Source organism: Mustelus asterias, chromosome 17 (genome assembly GCF_964213995.1).
Source record: "Mustelus asterias chromosome 17, sMusAst1.hap1.1, whole genome shotgun sequence".
NCBI lineage: Eukaryota > Metazoa > Chordata > Chondrichthyes > Carcharhiniformes > Triakidae > Mustelus > Mustelus asterias.
This window is the reverse complement of record NC_135817.1, coordinates 30637676-30660464: the sequence shown is the minus strand read 5'-3', so window position 1 is coordinate 30660464 and position 22789 is coordinate 30637676. Positions and strand designations below refer to the sequence as shown.

At 43.8% G+C, this 22789-nt stretch overlaps 1 protein-coding gene across 1 annotated transcript in view; it reads left to right on the top strand.

Moving 5' to 3' along the window:
• LOC144506409 (glutamate receptor ionotropic, kainate 1-like) overlaps positions 1-22789 on the top strand; it is a 367974-nt gene that overhangs the window by 177072 nt on the left and 168113 nt on the right. The window contains exons 2-3 of the mRNA XM_078232482.1: positions 18826-18993; positions 19120-19377. Of these exons, the coding sequence (XP_078088608.1) occupies positions 18826-18993; positions 19120-19377 (426 nt within the window). The remainder of the gene's footprint in view (positions 1-18825; positions 18994-19119; positions 19378-22789) is intronic.

The following is a 22789-nucleotide window of genomic DNA, read 5'->3' as shown; positions in this document are numbered from 1 at the left end:
AGGCATGACTGAGGCTGGACTGGGACTCTTTGCTAGCTCAACATTGAAGTGTTCCTTCACTCAGCGATTCTCCCATTATGGTCCAAAATTACTTATGTCATTCTGTAACTGACTCTCTCTCCATCCTGGCACTGAGGACAACTCCCTACATTATCACCAGCCCCCTCTCACCCCACTAACTCAGAAAGCAATCTAGTGCTTCCTGCAAAGCCTGGCACTGCGTCTGAGTTGCTGTGAGTGCTGCGCGATGCAAAGAAGGCAGATGAACCTCAAAGTCACAAGAAAAGTGCAGGTTACCAGTTGTTTACATACCATTATGTGGAGATGCCGGCATTGGACTGGGGTGGGCACAGGAAGAGGTCTCACAACACCAGGTTAAAGTCCAACAGGTTTATTTGATAACACGGTTTATTTGGTATCACGGTGAATGACTCACTTGATGAAGGAGCAACGCTCCAAAAGCTCGTAATACCAAATAAACCTGTTGGACTTAACTTGGTGTTGTGAGACTTCTTACTGTACATACCATTATGAAACATATTGGTCTAATTGGATGTTGATGCGTCATAGAAATCATAGAATCCCTACAGTACAGAAAGAGGCCATTCGGCCCATCGAGTCTGCACCGACCACAATCCCACCCAGGCCCTACCCCCATATCCCTACATATTTACCCACTAATCCTCCTAACCTACGCATCTCAGGACACTAAGGGCAATTTTAACATGGCCAATCAACCTAACCCGCACATCTTTGGTCCTGTTGATCCAGACTGGGGAATGAGTCTGGCGAGCAGCCCTTATAATGAGATGCAAATATATTAAAGTACATCCCCAATGTTCAACGGTGGGAAATAATGCCTGCTGATGCCAACTGGGGCGGACTATCCCAGATTGTTTTTGTGATAGCTCTAAATTGATTTTTCCAGTCCTGCCCACCATAACCCCCACCAAACGCTGGGCTGGAAAATTCCACCTTGAGTTTTTAAAAAGTTATTTTGCTGAATCCAATTACAAAGTCAAACTAGAGATACAGAAAAAGGGGAATGTTTCATAATTTATACTATTCGCATTTTATTGTAAAAATTATAAATAATAAACACGGTTCCATTCAAATTAACTGAACAATCTGTTTTTGCTTCGATTTTAAAATTAAAATCTAATGATTCACTCAGTAAGTTGAATTTCTAAACATAGCAAAACATGGGGACCTGACAGGTTTTGGACACTGCTGTCTTACTTTCTAATCTTGTTTTTATCACTTATTCAGCAGTTGAAGGAGGACAGTGGTGTGCTGGTCATGTTGCTGATTGAGTAATTAAAACAAAGCAAAGGAATGTGGATGCTAAAAATCTAAAATGCAAACTGGAAATATTCAGCAGGTCAGACAGCATCTGTAGGGGGAGGAAGAGAGTTAATGGGGAACAGAGTTAACTTTACAGGCCCTGTGGTGCTGGGCCAACCAAAAGTCCATTGACTTTTGGTAATACCCCAAGGTCCTGGCAGTGGGCAGGTGTCAGAAAATCCTGGCCAATATTTCAGGTCCGTGACCTTTCATCAGAATTGTTCTGATCTGAAATGTTAACTCTGTTTCACTCTTCACAGGTGCGGCCTGAGCTGCTGAGTATTTCCAGTTGTTATATTAGTATTTGAGACGCCTGGGCTACTAACTTAGAAAACATGAGTTCAGATCTCATCATCTCCATTTGAGAATTTGATATCCCTAGACATAACTGTAAATCTGCTGGACTGTTGTTGTAATAAATTGAAGGTGACTTGATGTGGCTCAAAGTATAAAAGGGCTTATTGCCAATGATAATTATTTGCAAACAAGTGTTGAATAGAACTAACTATGCGACTATTCTCCACTCCACCTGGCTCCCAACCGAGCATTCACCCCGACCCAGGATATGAGCCCTAGCACCCAATTGGCTCAGCTTCTCATGCTGCCTCTCCATAGGGTCTGGCCCCATCACGTGGCCCTCAGGGATCGACCTTTAAAGGGGCCATGCTACAACACTCCTTTCCCCCAACTCCTGAATTCACCTACAGATGTAAACAAAAAGAACATCGTTAACACTGGGCAGGCAATTAACAAAAGACATCAGGAATACCTAAGGAAAACTCATCATAAGTTTAGTCGATCCAGGGACTTCTGGAACCTAGTAGAACATCTTAGTTCTTTGTTATGTTCTTCTGAAAATGAGGAATCTGGTTGGATGGTTACGAAAGGAAAACATTAATCCAGGATCAAGATCCTCCTCTGTAGCTACTCTCTGCTCAGAAACTGTTGGATGCCCCGGTTCCACATTTAGAACATAGAACATAGAAAGCCACAGCACAAACAGGCCCTTCGGCCCACAAGTTGCGCCGATCATATCCCTACCTCTAGGCCTATCTATAGCCCTCAATCCCATTAAATCCCATGTACTCATCCAGAAGTCTCTTAAAAGACCCCAACGAGTTTGCCTCCACCACCACCGACGTCAGCCGATTCCACTCACCCACCACCCTCTGAGTGAAAAACTTACCCCTGACATCTCCTCTGTACCTACCCCCCAGCACCTTAAACCTGTGTCCTCTCGTAGCAACCATTTCAGCCCTTGGAAATAGCCTCTGAGAGTCTACCCTATCCAGACCTCTCAACATCTTGTAAACCTCTATCAGGTCACCTCTCATCCTTCGTCTCTCCAGGGAGAAGAGACCAAGCTCCCTCAACCTATCCTCATAAGGCATGCCCCCCAATCCAGGCAACATCCTTGTAAATCTCCTCTGCACCCTTTCAATGGCTTCAACATCTTTCCTGTAATGAGGTGACCAGAACTGCGCGCAGTACTCCAAGTGGGGTCTAACCAGGGTCCTATAAAGCTGCGGCATTATCTCCCGACTCCTAAACTCAATCCCTCGATTAATGAAGGCTAGTACGCCGTACGCCTTCTTGACCGCATCCCCCACCTGCGAGGCCGATTTAAGAGTCCTATGGACCCGGACCCCAAGGTCCTTCTGATCCTCTACACTGCTAAGAATGGTACCCTTCATATTATACTGCTGCTTCATCCCATTGGATCTGCCAAAATGGATCACTACACACTTATCCGGGTTGAAGTCCATCTGCCACTTCTCCGCCCAGTCTTGCATTCTATCTATGTCTCGCTGCAACTTCTGACATCCCTCCAAACTATCCACAACACCACCTACCTTGGTGTCGTCAGCAAACTTACCAACCCATCCCTCTACTTCCTCATCCAGGTCATTTATGAAAATGACAAACAGCAAGGGTCCCAGAACAGATCCCTGGGGCACTCCACTGGTCACTGACCTCCATGCAGAGAAAGACCTCTCCACAGCCACTCTCTGCCTTCTGCAGGCAAGCCAGTTCTGGATCCACAAGGCAACAGCCCCTTGGATCCCATGCCCTCTGACTTTCTCAAGAAGTCTTGCATGGGGGACCTTATCGAACGCCTTGCTGAAGTCCATATAGACCACATCCACCGCTCTTCCTTCGTCAATGTGTTTGGTCACATTTTCAAAGAACTCAACCAGGCTCGTAAGGCACGACCTGCCCTTGCCAAAGCCGTGCTGACTACTTTTGATCATACTAAACTTCTCTAGATGATCATAAATCCTGTCTCTCAGGATCCTCTCCATCAACTTACCAACCACTGAGGTTAGACTCACCGGTCGGTAATTTCCCGGGCTGTCCCTGTTCCCTTTCTTGAATATAGGGACCACATCTGCAATCCTCCAATCCTCCGGAACCTCTCCCGTCTCCATCGACGATGCAAAGATCATCGCCAAAGGCTCCGCAATCTCCTCCCTCGCCTCCCACAGTAACCTGGGGTACATCCCATCCGGTCCCGGCGACTTACCAACCTTGATGCCATTCAATAGTTCCAACACATCCTCTTTCTTTATGTCCACATGCTCGATCCTTTCTGTCCACCGCAAACCAGCAGTACAACCACCCAGATCCCTTTCCACCGTGAATACCGAGGTAAAGTATTCATTAAGCACCTCCGCCATTTCTAACGGTTCCGCACAAACTTTTCCCCCTTCACCTTTTAAGGGTCCTATGCCTTCACATCTCATCCTTTTACTCTTGACATATTTGTAGAAAGCCTTGGGATTCTCCTTAATCTTACCCGCCAAGGTCTTCTCATGACCCCTTCTCGCTCTCCTAATTTCCTTCTTAAGCTCCTTCCTACATCCCGTATACTCCTCTAAATCCTTAACACCTCCTAGCTCTCTGAACCTTCTGTACGCCTCTCTTTTCTTATTCACCAGGTTCATCACAACCTTCGTGCACCACGGTTCCCGTACCCTACCAACACCCCCCTGTCTTATTGGAACGTTGTCATGCAGAGCTCCAGACAAACATTCCTTGAAAATCCTCCACTTTCCTTCGTACTTTTCCCCAAGAATGCCTCCTTCCAATTTACCCGTCTAATTTCCTCCCTGATGACACTGTATTTCCCTTTACTCCAGAGAAACACTTTCCTAGCCTGTCTGATCCTATCTCTTTCCAATGCTATCGTGAAGGAGATAGAATTATGATCGCTATCCCCAAGATGCTCACCCACCGAGAGATCCTCCACCTGTCCAGGTTCATTGGCCAGCACCAGATCAAGTACAGCCTCTCCTCTAGTAGGCTTATCCACATACTGTGTCAGGAAACTCTCCTGGACACACCTAACAAACTCCTCTCCATCCAAACCCCTAGCCCTAGGGATATTCCAATCTATGTTTGGGAAATTAAAATCTCCCATCACGACAACTCTGTTATTCCTACATCTCTCCAGGATCTGTTTCCCCATCTGCTCCTCAACATCTCTGTTACTATTGGGCGGCCTATAGAAAACACCCAGCAAAGTTACCGACCCCTTCCTGTTCCTAACCTCCACCCACAGAGACTCCGTAGTCAATCCCTCCACGGCGTCCACCTTCTCTACAGCCGTGACACTATCCCTGATCAACAGTGCCACTCCCACCCCCTCTCTTGCCTCCCTCCCTGTCCTTCCTGAAACATCTAAAACCCGGCACCTGAAGCACCCAGTCCTGTCCCTGAGACATCCAAGTCTCCGTAATGGCCACCACATCAAAATTCGAAGCAGCAATCCACGCTCTAAGCTCATCCACTTTATTCACTACACTCCTGGCATTAAAATAGACACATCTCAGACCTTCAGCCTGAGCACTTCCCTTCTCCATCACTCGTCTAACCTCCCTCTTACCCTGTCTACATTCCTTATCTATTTGCGAGCTAACCTCCTCGCTCTCAGTCCCCTCATTTCGATTCCCTCCCCCCAACCTTTCTAGTTTAAAGTCTCTCCAGTAGCCTTAGCCAACCTTCCCGCCAGGATATTGGTCCCCCTGGGATTCAAGTGCCACCCGTCTTTTTTAAACAGGTCACACCTGCCCCTAAAGAGGTCCCAATGATCCAAGTACCCAAATCCTTGTCTCTTGCTCCAGTCCCTCAGCCACGCATTCATTCTCCACCGATTCCTGTTCTCACTCTCCCGCGGCACAGGCAGCAATCCCGAGATTACTACCTTTGCATTCCTCTTTCTCAGCTGTCTACCTAACTCCCTATATTCTCTTTTCATGACCCCTTCCCTCTTCCTACCTATGTCAGCAGTACCTATATGCATCACGACCTTCGGCTCCTCTCCCTCCCCCTTCAGGATTTCTGGGACTCGACCAGAGACATCCCGGACCCCTGCACCAGGGAGGCAAACCACCATCCAAGAGTCCCGTCTGTGTCCGCAAAAACGCCTATCTGACCCCCTCACCGTAGAGTCCCCAATTAGCACTACCCTCCTTTCCTTACCCTTTTGCACTACTGGGCCAGGCTCAGCTCCAGAGACACTGCCACCGCTGCTTCCCCCAGGTGGGCTGTCCTCCCCAGTAGTACTCAGACAGGAGTACTTATTATTAAGGGGCACATCCACCGGGGTGCTCACCATCAACCGAGCTTTCTCCTTCCTCACTGTTACCCAGTTACCCTCCTCCCGTGGTCCCGGTGTGACCACCTGCCGATAGCTCCTGTCAATGACCTCCTCACTATCCCTAACCCGGTGAAGGTCCTCGAGCTGCAATTCCAGTTCCCTAACATGGTCCCTTAGGAACCGCAGCTCAACACACCCAGCACAGATATGGTCGTCCGGGAGGCTAGGAGCCTCCAGGACCTCCCACATCCTACATTGGGAACAACATACTGGCCTCACACTCATAATTGCCCTTTTAAACACACAGGGAAAAAAAAAGTGAATGAAAATTTTAAACTTACCTTTCCTCCTCCTGTTTTCTCCAAAGCCCTGCTCTCACTGGGTCTTTTTTTTTAGGTTAGAGGAGGAGGGAGGGTGGGATACTCTACAAGTGTAGAGTATCGGGATTCCTCTCTGTTCCAATTTATTGGGGAAAAAAAAAAAATCTCTCTCTCCCAGACCTCCCTGCGCGACCACTTCCGGGTTTAGATATTTAAAAAAAAACCTGTGAAAAAGTAAGTTAAAAAATAAAAGCGCTTACCCGCAGCACTCCTCTCGCGAATCTCTCCCTCTCTGCTGTACTTCCAAGAAGCCGGGATCCCAGTAACCAATCCTGGTGAACCTGAATCTACTGCAGGGGTTACCTGTTGATCCCCTGTGTCAGGCCCAGCTCGCCTCCTCAAATGATCCACATATTTCTTGACATGACAACCTTGTATCTCTATGACATAGGAGACCGATCCTGCTCTTTATACTATCTTGCCAGCCACCCATGTTGGTCCTGCTGCAAACTTTCTGACCAGCAGTAAGTCATCAACTTGGAAAACTCTATCTTTATTTCTTGAGTCACGTTTTTCTTTCTGGGAGGCTTGTCTGGCCTTCACCCTCCCGGCCAAATCTGGGAATATCATATCCAACCATGTCCATAAGTGACGTTCCATTAGTAATTCGGCTGGCATGTACCCCTATGGTTGCACTTGACGTGGTATTATGACAACATAAAACTGGCTATATGTAGACATAGGGGCTTATTGACTTGTTTCTTCATCAATGATTTGAACATTTATAGAGCTCATTCTGCTAACCAAGGAGGCTGGGTGGAATGGTGCTGACCAAATATGGCGAATACCATTTGATTTGGCAAATTTCTGAAACTCCTCTGCTGTGAATGATGTGCCACTGTCTGACACTAAGATAGCTGGGATGCCATGAATGGCAAAAATCTTCCTCAATTGCTCAATGGTGAAAGTGGCCATTGTGGACTTCATCAATTGGATATCCAACCATTTAGAATGTGCATCTGCTAATATAAGAAACATATGACCCATAAATGTCCCTGTAAAATCTATATGTATTCTTGCCCAGGTCCTTCCTGGCCACGCCAAAGGATTCATATTTGCTGGTGATGGCAATGCTTGTTGGGCTTCACAACTGGGACACTGATTGACTATTCTTTCGATTTCTTTATCGATGCCCGCCATCAAGATTAATTTTGGGGGAATGCTTTCATCTTGCTTTGCCTTGGATGAGAGTTGTGCAATTTCTGTAATAAAAGTCATCTCCCTTTGGGTGGGGCTTTAACACAAGCCCCCCACAACACACCATCCTCACGCATTGGGCGAAATGTTACCACCCCGCCCACCCTGGGAATTGTAGCGGGTGGGGCAGGACCATGCACAGATCCGTTGACCTCGGACAGAATTTTTCGGTCTTGGGAGAGCGCTACCAGAAAATCCCATCTGTTATCTCCGTTCTTTCTTGTTGGTGGGGTTTAAGCAGCTCTGACTTATATTGGCACACCTGCATCACCATCCTTTTAACTTTTGTTAACACCGGGTCTCTTTCTGTCCACATCTTCATGTGTTTAGCTGAGATTGGCAAAGTTTTTATCAAGTGTAGTGCAAGCACTATCTCTTGTGTGACCGCTGGTGATGATACTGTCTGTCACAAGATCAATTGGCTGAGTGCGTCCACATTTGATATTTGTGTCCCTGGGTGATGCTGGAACGTATAACTGTATGCTGCAAACAATAGAGCCCATCTCTGTACCCTTGCAGAGGCAATTGATGGCACTGGCTTATCTTCACTGAATAAACCCAACCATCATTTGTGATCTGATACTATTGTGAAATGTCATCCAAAAATATACTGATGAAACTTTCTGACTGCATAAATGACCGCCTAGCTTTCTTTATCTATCTGGGAATACTTTTTTTTCCGCATCTGATAATGTTCTTGACACAAAGACTCTACCTTTCTACTCCATTAGGCATTCTGTGGAAGAACACTGCTCCAGTCCATAAGGTGATGCATGCAGGTTACTACCAATGGCTTGGTTGGATCAAAGTGCACCAAAAGTAATGATGACTGCAAAGTGTGCTTTATTTTTGTAAATGCTTTTTTTTTTGTTCCTCTCCTCATCTCCAATGCTGATGTTCCTTTAACAGCTGGTGAAGTGGGGTTAAGTTTGTAGACACATTTTGTAAAAATCTACCATATAATTCACCATATAAGTCACAAATGACTTTAACTCTGAGACATTGTTTGGCTGAAGAACCTCCTTGGTGGCTTTAACTTTATCTTCCAAAGGATGTAAACCTTTTGCGTCTACCCTAAAACCCAAATATGTAACTTCATCTGCCTGGTAAGTGCATTTCTCCTGTTTCAACCTGACAACTTCTTTAAGTCTTCTCAAAACTTTCCCCGGGTTTGATGTGTGTTCCTCAGGTGGAGGAAATTAGAATGTCATCTAGATAAACCACTACATTAGGGATGCCTTATAATAAACTTTCCATCGTATGCTGGAAAATAGCACAGGCCAATTAGACTCCAAAAGGTAAACATGTGTACTGGTATTAACCCTTGTAGATGTTGATAGTAGCCAGCCTCTGGGAGTCTTCTACCCACGCTGGTAGGTGTGACTGAGGTCTAATGGTGTATTTTAAACCTCTGGCTAGTTTGGTGTAGAGGTCCTTGATTCTAGGAATGGGGTTTGGGTCTCTCTGAGCCCCTTAATTCACTATTAATTTATAATACCTACCAATTCCTACAGTACAATCCAGTTTGTGGATAGGAACTATGGGTGCAACTAGCTTTAGAATACCTACATCTTGCAGTCTTCCGAGTTCAACTTCAACCTTGTGATGAAGTGCATAAGGTAATGGATGGGCCCAAAACAATGCACCAGGATTCAGATCATTTTTGGCTTTAGCTCCCCTTATGCATCCTAGCTTATTTTGGAAGACCTCGAAATATTTGCACAGCAGCTCCTGAGAACCTCCATCCCATAGGTTTAATATTTCCAACCAATTTAATTTTATCTGCTTGAATCAATCATTAGCCATTAGTCAAGGTCTGTGACCCTCAATTACCAGGTCAGGTAGCTGTACCATTTGGTTCTTGTAGGACACGGTAACTGTTGCAGACCCTATGGTCTTAAATGTCTCTCCTGTATATGTAGACAATATGGCTTCTGACTTGCCCAGTCTCAATGGTTGGGACCTTTTTGAAGGTCACAAAATGCCTGCTCCCCTATGACTGTGGCTGCAGCCCTTATGTCGACTTCCATTTTAAGAGATCTGCCATTTACCATCATTACAGGGGGCACTTTACTTAGTTGAACTTGGTTTTGGGTAAATGACTCAGGTCCTTTGTTGGGATCCTCCTCCAGTGTTTTTTAATGGAGCTAAACTAACCATTGTGGGTTTTTTTTTACATGTTCTGTCTTGATGTTTCACTGTTGTAAATTATCCCCACATTGAAAACAAGCTTCTGCCCTCAATGCTGTGCTCCCTTTTTCAGGCTCTGCTGCACCCTCATTCGGGCTGTTCTTCGCCACGGCCTTTTCCCGCCACAAACAGTTCACTTCATTAGGCGTAACTTGTAACTCGCTTACACCCTGCTCAGCGCATTCAGTCAACTGGGCCAACTCCACGGCTTTCTCTAAAGAGATGTTGGTCTCAAGCAGGGGCTACTTCTGTTTGATGAGGCTGTTCATACCACAGACCAAATGGTCTCTTAACATTTCTCCTGAAGCTGGGCCAAATTCACACTGCTAACCCTTTTAATCTGGCCACAAACCCTGAGACTGTCTCCCCTGGCTCCCAGACTGCTGAATGCAATTTGTACCTCAAAATAACAACTGAGGATTGGGGGGTTAAAATGATTTTTGACCAATTCTGTTATCTGATGAAAAGACTTGTGTCTAGAGCATCAAGTGATGTTAGACTTCTTACTAAGCTGTAAGTCTGTTGTCCACAGACTGTGAGCAGAATAACCTTTCAATTTTCTTCAGCTGTTATTTCATCTGCTACAAAGTATGAACAGTAAGAAGTTTAACAACACCAGGTTAAAGTCCAACAGGTTTATTTGGTAGCAAAAGCCACACAAGCTTTCGGAGCTCCAAACCCCTTCTTCAGGTGAGTGGGAATTCTGTTCACAAACAGGGCATATAAAGACACAGACTCAATTTACATGAATAATGGTTGGAATGCGAATACTTACAGCTAATCAAGTCTTTAAGATACAAAGAACGTGAGTGGAGAGAGCATCAAGACAGGCTAAAAAGATGTGTATTGTCTCCAGACAAGACAGCCAGTGAAACTTTGCAGGTCCAGGCAAGCTGTGGGGGTTACAAATAGTGTGACATGAACCCAATATCCCGGTTGAGGCCGTCCTCGTGTGTGCGGAACTTGGCTATCAGTTTCTGCTCAGCGACTCTGCGCTGTCATGTGTCGTGAAGGCCGCCTTGGAGAACGCCTACCTGAATATCAGAGACCTATCTGATATAGGTCTCTGATATTCGAGTAAGCGTTCTCCAAGGCGGCCTTCACGACACACGACAGCGCAGAGTCGCTGAGCAGAGACTGATAGCCAAGTTCCGCACACACGAGGACGGCCTCAACCGGGGTATTGGGTTCATGTCACACTATTTGTAACCCCCACAGCTTGCCTGGACCTGCAAAGTTTCACTGGCTGTCTTGTCTGGAGACAATACACATCTTTTTAGCCTGTCTTGATGCTCTCTCCACTCACATTGTTTTGTTTCTTAAAGACTTGATTAGTTGTAAGTATTCGCATTCCAACCATTCTTCATGTAAATTGAGTTTGTGTCTTTATATGCTCTGTTTGTGAACAGAATTCCCACTCGCCTGAAGAAGGGGCTTGGAGCTCCGAAAGCTTGTGTGGCTTTTGCTACCAAATAAACCTGTTGGACTTTAACCTGGTGTTGTTAAACTTCTTACTGTGTTTACCCCAGTCCAACGCCGGCATCTCCACATCATGACAAAGTATGAACACAGTCTTTCAATAAACTGTCCCCAGTTTTCCACGTCTGGGACAAATGGTTCAATCATTCCAATCAAAGGTATGTTAATATGCTACTTGCTACTTCATAGTTTTGACGTTGAAGTCTCCTCCCCTCTTTAGCTGCTCACTTTGATCCCCGATGACTTCAAACGTTTTTCCTCGTCACCAGTGTGATAAATTGAGGGCAACTCGATGAGGCTCAAAATATGAATGGTAAATAATTATTTACAAACAAGGGCCTAACAGAACTAACTATGCTGCTACTCTCCACTCCTCCCTGGCTCCAAACTGTGGATTCCCCCCAGCCCCCCCACAGGACCCGGAATAAGTGTCCTTGTACCTGATTGGCTTGGGGAGGGTGTAGTCAGGGGGTGGGGAGGGCAACTAGGGGTTCCATGGGGAGGGCTGTCGGGGGATCCCATGGAGAGTGAAGAGGGGGAAGAACCTTGTGGATTGAGAGATGGTCAGTAATATAATTACCCAGAAGTTAGAAGTGGTTAACATTGATGTAATGCAGGCAGCACAGTGACACAGTGGTTAGCACTGCTGCCTCACAGCGTCAAACTCAGGTTCGATTCCCGGCTTGGGTCACTGTGTGTGTGGAGTTTGCACGTTCTCCCCGTGTCCGTGTGGGTTTCCTCCGGATGCTCTGGTTTCCTCCCACAGTCTGAAAGATGTGCTGGTTAGATGCATTGACCCGAGCAGGCGCCGGAGTTTGGCGACTAGGGGAATTTCACAGTAACTTCATTGCAGTGTTAATGTGAGCCTTACTTGTGACTAATAAATAAACTTTAAAACTTTAAAAGAATCACCCAAACCTTTGTAATTTAAATCACAGTATCGGGTGGTTCCCATTGTAGGGTCAATGGAAGTTTGAACTTTGCGGGCAATTGTCATGCAATCCTAACATGGGAACTTCCTGAATGGGAAGAGGGAGTTTCCCAGCACAACTTTGGGGTACCTCCCCAGGTACGACTCCCCAGGGAATGGAAGTTAAGAATAATTTCATTGTGGTGTAAGTCCCAAAACTGGATACTTGCATCAGCCATTCCTGCTTGCTTCACCACTAAGCTGCTGTAGTGATTGGTGCTCTGCCTTCTGATCAATGTATTGAATGGTTGGCTTCCTCCAAGGTCTTATTGCTGCCTGTGTTGTGGTTGTGTTTCGAAACCTACTCGTTTAGTGAATGGCTGATCCTTTCACTTCTTAACCCGATCAGACACCACTCCACATCATGCAGATGGAGGAAGGGATAACTGATAAATGAGGATTTTGTCTGCTATGAAGTGACATTGAATGGGACGAGTAAGGCTGGGGGAGACAGGGATACATGTCAGTGTGTCTCAGGGTACGGTGGGGCAAAGGGGGAGGCAATCTTAGTCCAACACAGTGAGGTGGTCCACCCTTGGAAAACCTTCTGGAACAATATGATGAAGCCATCTAGTTCCAGATGGTGGTAGGCATAAAAGTAGAGCACTTCTGAGTTGGATGCAAATCTATTGATGGCTTGCTTCATTGCTTTTCCAACTCAAACTGAGTGCCAGGAGAGCGTGAAATATTGATATTTTAATGTAAAGTTTGAATTATTAATGTTGTAAAAAGTTACCTTGCCACTGTGACTGAAATTGAGTTCAGCAGGGAAAACAAATAGTTGCCAGGGAATTGGAGTGGGGTGCGCATAGACTTGATACTACAATTCTGTACCAGTGCCTTTTCGCATTATCATTCTCCATCACATCTTTTGACTTAGGAAGGGTCTATCACAGTGCCACCTCGAGCTGTAACTGATACTATTTGTCAACTAGTCTAAAGTAGAAGTTTGTAATGCATTTCGAAATTGCCTGTTGCGACAGCAGCATAGATTTTGACATATAATAGATATTACTTATATACTTTGAGGTGCACTAATCTCGAATAGAGAGCACAGTTTTGTTAGAAAAAAAATAAGGTGCGCCTGACAAGCTTAATGGAGTTCTTTGAGACAATAAAGGAATATATTGATGAAGAAATTGTGGTGATTGTGGGTGATCAAATACATTTTATAAGGTGCCACATACAAGGCTTGATAAAAGTAAAGGAAATATGCCAGCCTGGACACTGGTTAAAAGACTGAAAATGGAAAGTAATGGTGATGGATATCATTTGGACTTTATAAATATAAATGACATTGCTCATCAGGGACCAGTGTTAGGATCAGCAGGGAGGAGAGGAGAGGCTGGTTGGTAGAACAGTGAAAAGCCATCAATGAACAGAAACAGTGCTGAAGGTGGCCAAATAGTCTCAGGATATTTAAAACAGCCAGAAGCCACTGCAAAACATAAAGAGAGATGAGCAGCCACAGGGCCAGTCCAGTATACTATTGATTCTGAAAGGAAAAGAATAGAAATATTTGTACACAGTGCACATGTCTGTCTATGATCTGACTTGAAGTATGGCAGTCAATCACAGATATCATCAACACTGTCTCAATGACCCAGTGTACCTGACAGGAGGTCCAGAGGAGGGTGTGTGTCTTAAATAGAAACCAAATGATGAGCGTTAAATATCACCATACGGTAGGAGCACATATTTATGAGGGAAAGTTGAAGGTACAAAAGAGACACATGTTGTATTGACACAGAGCAATATCAACAAGAGTTGAGTCAGTTAGGATAATGGAATTGAGAAGAGCATGGTTGCAGAAAATAAATTATATCTTCCATGGGCAGCATGGCGGCACCGCTGCCCCACAGCACCAGGGACCCAGGTTCAATTCCGGCCTTGGGTACTGCTTGTGTGGAGTTTGCACATTCTCCCCGTGTCTGCATGGGTTTCCTCCGGGTGCTCTGCTTTCCTCCCACAGTCCAAAGATGTGCGAGTTATGTTGATTAGCCATGCTAAATTGACCCTTAGTGACAGAGAGACTAGATAGGGTAAATACATCGGGTTATGGGGATAAGGTCTGGTTGGGATTGTGGTCGGTGCAGACTTGATGGACCAAATGGCCTCCTTCTGCACTGTAGGATTCTATGGAGAGATAAGTGAATGTATTACTGAAAGGAACCTTGATCAGCTGTAGTTGTTAACTCAGGACATTTTAGTTATTTTAAGAACCCACACATTGTTAGGATTACAATTCCTCCAACCTGATATAATCAGATGAAAACTGAAATGCTTAGTTAAAAATCTTGTGAATTGTGATCACATCTTCAGTGGCTAAGGTAACACGTTAAATCTTATCGAAGCAGGAAACAGCAAATGTTATACTTTTCTGATTGCCCAAATAAGGAACTTCAATCTGCTTTTTCACTAGATCAGGAAATGCTCAAAGAATCAGTTCACTTTATCTATTTCAGACAATTATATTGGTTAATTTATTTTTAATGTGGTTCCAGACATCTTATAATATGATAAAACTCAATGTATAATATAAATAACATTTCTAGCAGAACACCAATAAAACTTAAATGGAATTCGAACAAAATTTACATGAAAGTGTAATTTAGGTCACCTATAATCTTAATCTTAGAAATCACTACAATACGTTTCAGCAGAACAGGTCAACACCTAACTGTTGAAAGCAAAGGGTGAAGGAGAATGTTGGGAGAGGAGAGGAACACCTTTACTTTCTCAGAAGGCTAAGGACATTTGGCCTGTCTGCTACGACTCTCACCAATTTTTACAGATGCACCGGAGAAAGCATCCTTTCTGGCTGTATCACAGCTTGGCATAGCTCCTGCTCTGACCAAGCCCACAAGAAACTACAAAGGGTTGTGAATGTAGCCTAGTCTGCACCCTCTCCTTTCCTTCTTCCCATGTACTCTATGAACAGTATGCTTTGTCTGTATAGCATGCAAGAAACAATATTTTTCACTGTATCCCAATACATGTGACAATAATAAATCAAATCAAAATGTTTGGGTGAGAAGTCATGTTCTGATAATCAAACTAATACTCAGTGGGAGTGGGGGTGGTTTTCAGCTGAATGGTTTGGGTTTCATTCACCAAAACAATGGTCAATGTAGGAATATTGCTGAGGCAGGGTGGGTTCCATTCATATATTAAGGACATTTGAAATCGCAGCAGGAATATCCATAAGGCCTGATCTGCCACTGAATAAAATCATGGCTGATCCCTAACGTTAATTCTACTTTACCATCTGATCCTCATATCCCTTGATTCCTCTAGAGTCCAAAAATCTATCTATCTCTCCCTTGAATATACTGAGTATCGACAACCCTCTGGAGTAGAGCATTCCAAAGATTCACAACCCTTTCAGTGAGGAAATTTCTCCTCATCTCAGTCATAAATTATCAATCCCTAGACCACCACCCCCCCTCCCTCCCCTTGACAGGGGAAGCAACCTTTCAGTGTCTAAAATGACAAGTCCCTGCAGAATCTTGTTTGTTTCCAGGAGATCACCTCTCATTCTTCTAAACTCCGGAGTATTAATCCAATTTACACAGCCTCTCATCACAGGAACCAATCTAGTTAATCTTCACTGTACTACCTTCAAGGCAAGTATATCCTCCCTATGGATGAGCAGATCAAAACTTTACACAGTGTAGTTTCTGTGGAGGAGACATGGAAGAGGAGGTGGGAGGGGACATAATGGTTTGCTCCAAGCTCAGAGTTACTGACATGGTGCCTCACCGCGCCAGAGACGCAAGTTCAATTCTGGCCTTTGGTGACTGCCTGTGTGGAGTTTGCACATTCTCGTCATGTCAGCATGGGCTCCCTCCGGATGCTCTGGTTTCCTCCCACAGTCCAAAGATGTGCAGGTTAGGTTGATTGGCCTTGCTAAGTTGTCTCTCAGTGTCAGGGGGACTAGCAGAGTAAATATGTGAGGTTAAGGGGATAGGGCCTGGGTGGGATTGTTGTTGGTACAGACTTAATGGGCGAATGGCCTCCTTCTGCACTGCACTGATTCTATGATTCTATCTAGCAGTGAGGGTTGTGTGAGATAGAGCTTCATTTCTTGCATTTGTGAGGAAGATTGGGGCAACATGCCATCTCTCCTTCCATGAGGCACAGGGCTGGGGGATGGATCCACTGTGGGCTGGAGATATGTTTGTGATACTTGTGTCTGTGGGGAGAGTTGTCATTGCTGGTGGTTGATTGCTCTTTCTGTTAAATGTCAGGGAAGGAAGCCAAAGGGGAACTTTTGTAGAGTTTGGCGGGGGGGGGGGGGGGGGGGGGCGAGTGGGTTTTATGAATATTTCATTGAAGGATAGAGGCATGAGGATTAGATGTGGGTTTCTGCTTTCAATCTGTAACTTTTGCTCAGTGTAACAAGGAGTGAATTTTCAATTTCAATTCCTATTTCAATATTTCTCAACCTGGGGAGGTAGTTGAATGAAGTTTTCTTTTTCTGATATTTAGGTTTAGTTTACCAAGGGGATACAAGTTCAGAGCTTTCCTATCCTGAATACCTTTTTAACCATTATGTGAAGGGCACATGTTTGTTTTGCTCTTGGCAAGAGAGGAAGTAGTGAGAGTATGTTATGGGTCCTGTCTCTGAGATTATTTTTCATGAGTGGAGAAGAAGTCGTCCAACTGCATCCGATCTTAATCATGAATGAACGAACACTATGGGTGGGATTTTACGGCCTTGCTCATCCCAAAACTGTAAGATCCTGCCCGAGGTCAACGGACCTTTCCATGGTCCACCCCTCGCCCGCTCCGATTCCTGTGGCGGGCAGGGCAGTAAAATTCCAGCCTATGTCATCCATTCCATCCAGGTTATCAACTTGTCGTAATTGTCCTGGAATCTCCAAGATTTTGGGATTAATCTCCTGGTCACTACTGCAAGCAACCCAGGGGAGAGAAAACATATAGCATTAAAGAAGATATTGGCAATGCGGGGAACAAAGGCTGACAGGGCAATTAGAATCAGGTGGCCATAAGACATTTAACAACATTCGACAACAACAGCCAGAGTTGGCAACTCCTGTAGTTCATGTCTCCTGTGTGCCCAGCAGTTCATATTTATATTCTCTTCTGCAGCTAAGGCACAGTCATGTGAATCTGTTCCTGTGGGTCATCAGCTACAGAAATATCAGAGTTTTTTGCTGTTCAATTGCTTGACAAATGAATGCCATCAGAGGGTGATCCCCTTAATAATCCATTACTGCAGGAATGTCCACTTGAGACAAATCTCCATCTTCTTTCCAATTTGTACAGTTTGTAGCCTTGTTTTGTGTTTCTGATTTGTACTTGTATCTGAAGTAAACTGGCTCTTACTCATCTATAACCAATCATTGAGCAAAGGAATTCTGCTGTGTTACCCAAAGGCCAAAGTAGAATTATACTCAAATTTCAGAAGAAAAAGCCGAAGATAAGTTGATTGATTGTCATGTAACGTTAGGTGTGATGCCACTTAATGTAACAAGTTTACATAATATTTCCCTGACCACTCTATCCACATGCACAAGGTCGATAGGACATTGCAATGTTACCAATTTAAATAAATAGGAAATAGATAGCTGGGCATAAACTGAAAATAAGAGGTTTGTGGAGGAAAATACAATGTCACTTGCAGGTATTACAAATAAATCTGTTAGGCTCAGAGGTTTATGTGGCAGTACTTTTATGTTGTATTAATATACACATGGGGGAAATGTTCCAGTCCCACATGCTGTGGGAATTGTCGTGGGCGGGACAGAAAACTTGGCGGATTATTTAAAGGCCCGTTGACCTTGGGTAGGAATTTCTGGTCTCGGGGTGGGCACGACAGGAAAATCCTGCCCTTATTATCTATATATTACAGTATTAGCGTAGGCTGTCACACAACCACTACAAACTTCAGAAATTGTCTTCCAGGTCCTGGGTTATTAGAATTATTTATAATACTAAAATGTCACAGAAGATTTTCTAATGCTTTATCAAATTAGTAACTAAAAAAAAACAAAAATAAAAGATCTGTCTATGTGTGATATTTCATCTTTAAAATGATGCAGATAACAGCATTCATTGTTTTAAAGTGGTGAATAAAGGACTTTTTTAAAAATTGTTCATGAGAAGTAGGCATCATTGGCTGCCCAATGTTTATTGCCAGTCCCTAATTGCCCTTGCAACTACAACTCTACTTTCCATCTACCTTGAAAGTGACTCTTACAAAAATGGCATGGGGTCAGGATGCACTAGAAAATTGATTTTCCTAAAAAAAACCTCAGTATTTTGCGACCCCATTTACACCGCTGTTGGAGATTAAAAAATCTGGCCCTATATAGAGATTTATTTGCCATTCTGTCTGCAGGAAGCAGGCTTGAAGTTCACCTACTGTACATCTTACCAGAAGGAACATTTTATATAACAGCATAATTGTTTTAAACACTTTCTATCAAAATACATTTCAGAAAAAAATAAATGTATTTATTTTAGAATGCAAAGTTTGTTTTTACCTGTCATAGCTAGAATTATGAACAATTAAGGTACCACAGTGAATATGTATAAAATATTGTATTTTGCCTGAAAACTGCTAAATGTGAACATTGCCTTTGTCTCTAAAAATCTGTACCAGCCATGTTGAATAATCTGTCTCTGTTTTCTTTTAGGCGGTATTTTTGAAACTACTGAAAATGAGCCTATTAGCATTGAAGAGATGGCCTTCAAATTTGCAATCACTAATATAAACAGAAATAGGACATTAATGCCTAATACCACACTGACATACGATGTACAAAGAATTAACCTTTACGACAGCTTTGAAGCTTCCAGGCGGGGTGAGTGCTGTATATTCTAAATCATTAGTTTCTGAAACCATACTTTTGGAGAAGCTTTACTTTCAGTTCGGAGGGATATGTGTCAGATTTATAATGAAACAAAACTGTTTCTTTAAAACCCACCAGCTTGCGATCAGCTTACACTTGGAGTAGCAGCTGTATTTGGACCTTCTCATAGTTCTTCAATCAGTGCTGTGCAGTCTATCTCTAATGCAATGGAAGTTCCACACATTCAGACCCGTTGGAAACATCGCATAGTAGATCAGAAGGAATCATTCTACATTAACCTCTATCCAGAATATACATCTATCAGCAGAGCCATCTTGGACCTGGTGCAGTATTACAAGTGGAAGACAGTCACTGTAGTTTATGAAGATAGTACAGGTATGTAATTAAATATCCAAACACTGTTAGATATTCAACTCATCCCATCCTACTCATTTCAATATCATATTCAAAGCTTCTGCACTTTATAATGTTAAGTCATGATCCACTGAGCTGGAACAGAGCAGATTTCAGTTAACGTGCAGAAAGTCTATTTTCGTATAAATACTTTAATACACTACTGACTTTGTAGTTCTCATTGGATTCATCTGGCAGTAAATCTAGAATTGTTCCAATGCCATTCAACTATAGCAATCTGCTTTTGTTTTGTTCGAATCTGACAAATGCCTGTGAGAATTGTTGCACTATTGATATACATTTAATTTAATTTAAAAAAGACTGAAGGCCTGCATTGCTTGTAGCAAAGCTAATTTAAATAGTAAATTGAAGAAAGCTTTACTGTACTAATAAGGATTATGAGTTGAAGTCTGTTTAGGGATTGAGTTCACATGCTTTCCTTTCCAATTACAACTATCTCTATTGAAGCTTCTCGAGGCCAAATAGGGATGGGCAACTCTCTTGCCAGTGGTGCTCGGGTCCCGTGAGCAAACAAAAATGGCTGTTGTTGAGTTTCATATTATGGATTTAACTGGAGTTTTCAGCTTTTGTTCTGCTGTGATTTTCAAACCAAATGCACAGGCCCAGAGTAGCATCAATTCAAGAGAAAATTGGTAGCACAGATCAGCAGGCTTTCAACCCGACGCTCTTATTTAACCTCCAACCAGACTCCTTGGTAAGAGGGTTGGTAATGGAACATCAGCATGTCATGAGTCATGATGTAATGTGCTTCACTTGTGCCAGCCAGGTAAGTTTAACAGAGGCATAAGTAAGCTCAATCTATATTAAAATTCCCTTCCTCCCTAATTATCCACTGTCTGTTTTGGTTTTCAATAAATTGTTTCTATCTCCCATTGTGGAAAGTGTAAAAGGCTTTGCATTGAAAATAAGTTTTTATTTTATTAGATCAGTTGTATATTTTGTTATTCTCTTTCTCACTGTGATGCCTAACCTGATGTCAATCTGACTTACCCTTTACTAATTTGGTAAAATTGCTTGAAAAGGGATAAAACATTTTCTTATTAGCAGTGATTACTTATAAATGATGTATTGGCAGACAGGATATGACCAAAGTGAATGCAATATTGTCCACAGTGACACAGATCAATCTGGTTTCAATGGGGAAGAATAAGAATAATTGTCCAGAGGCATGATCAAATACCCTGTAGAGCTTAATAATTCTTGAGCTACTGCACACTAGCAACCAACAGTTGAAAGACATAGGCCATAAAGTTAGCTAAATAATCTAGAATTTTATCTGTTGATCTTTGGGGGAAGGTGATTCAGAAAATTGTGCAGAGACCATGATGTAACAAATTGCATCTGTGTAGAAGGAACAAGTGTGATTGGGCCTTACTTGCTATGCATTCCTGATGTTTATAGAACCATGGAATATTAAAGGTCATTTGACCCATTATGTATGTGCCAATATTTTTCCGGCATTATCAATAGTCTAATTTCATGCTCCTGTACTTCTTAATATTTCTCTTTTTCAATGAACAATCTAATTCCATTTTAATAGGATATTATGGCTTGTGCTGAGAGTTCCATAGCATAAATATCTCTGCGAAGATTCATAGGCCCAAATTTTCCGATCAGGATTGGAACCTGATCCGACAACGAAACTGCCTATATATCTTCCTCCAATTTTTTTGCTGCCAGTCTTCTGATGGAGGATCCTGCAGAACCCATTCAGTGTAGGAAACCTCAGAGGGAGCAGTGGAGAGAAACAGTATAAAAGCCTTGCCCCTTTTACTAGCTGCAGTATTCTAGTAAGAGTTTAAATGTCCCAAAGAATGTGTGAGTGAATGTGTGCATGAGTGAATGTGTGGATAGGGTAAGTGGATAGGGTAAGTGAGGTAAATGAATAAGGAAGCAGAGTGACAGCTAGTTAGGAGGCTAGGTACAGTGGCAGCTGGGTAGGATGGCAGCTGGCTACAGTAGTGAACACAGTAAGAAGTCTCACAACACCAGGTTAAAGTCCAACAGGCTTATTTGGCAGCACAAGCTTTCGGAGTGTCGCTCCTTCTTCAGGTGAGTGAGGAGTTGTGTTCACAAACAAGGCATATAAAGACACAAACTCAATTTACAAGATAATGGTTGGAATGCGAGTCTTGACAGGTAATCACGTCTTAAAGGTACAGGTAGTCAAATGTGAGTGGAGAGAGGGTTAAGCACTGGTTAAAGAGATGTGTAGTGTCTCCAGCCAGGACAGTTAGTGAGATTTTGCAAGCCCAGGCAAGTCGTGGGAGTTACAGGTAGTGTGACATGAACCCAAGATCCCGGTTGAGGCCGTCCTCGCGTGTGGAACTTTGCTATCAGTTTCTGCTCAGTGATTCTGCGTTGTCGTATGTCGTGAAGGTCGCCTTGGAGAACGCTTAACCGAAGATCAGAGGCTGAATGCCTGTGACTGCTGAAGTGCTCCCCGACAGGAAGGAAACACTCCTGCTGGTGATTGTCGAGCGGTGTTCATTCATCCATTGTCGTAGCGTCTGCATGGTCTCCCCAATGTACCATGCCTCGGGACATCCTTTCCTGCAGCGTATCAGGTAGGCAACGTTGGCCGAGTCGCAATAGTATGTACCATGTACCTGGTGGATGGCGTTCTCACGTGAGATGATGGCATCCGTGCCGATGATCTGGCACATCTTGCAGAGGTTGCTATGGCAGGGTTGTGTGGTGTCGTGGTCACTCTTCTCCTGAAGGCTGGGTAGTTTGCTGCGGACAATGGTCTGTTTGAGGTTGTGTGGTTGTTTGAAGGCAAGAAGTGGGGGCGTGGGGATGGCCTTGGCGAGATGTTCATCTTCATCGATGATATGTTGAAGGCTCCGGAGAAGATGTCGCATCTTCTCTGTTCCAGGGAAGTGCTGGACAACAAAGGGTACTCTGTCCACCGTGTCCCGCGTTTGTCTTCTGAGGAGGTCGGTGTGGTTTTTCACTGTGGTACGTCGGAACTGTCGATCGATGAGTCGAGCGCCATATCCTGTTCTTATGAGGGCATCTTTCAGCGTCTGTAGGTGTCTGTTGCGATCCACCTCATCTGAGCAGATCCTGTGTATGCGGAGGGCTTATCCGTAGGGGATGGCTTCTTTCACGTGTTTAGGGTGGAAGCTGGAGAAGTGGAGCATCGTGAGGTTATCCGTGGGCTTGCGGTACAGTGAAGTGCTGAGGTGACTGTCCTTGATGGAGATGCGTGTGTCCAAGAATGCAACTGATTCCAGAGAGTAGTCCATGGTGAGTTTGATGGTGGGATAGAACTTGTTGATGTCATCATATAGTTGTTTCAGTGATTGTTCGCCATGAGTCCAAAGGAAGAAAATGTCATCGATGTATCTAGTGTATAGCATCGGTTGAA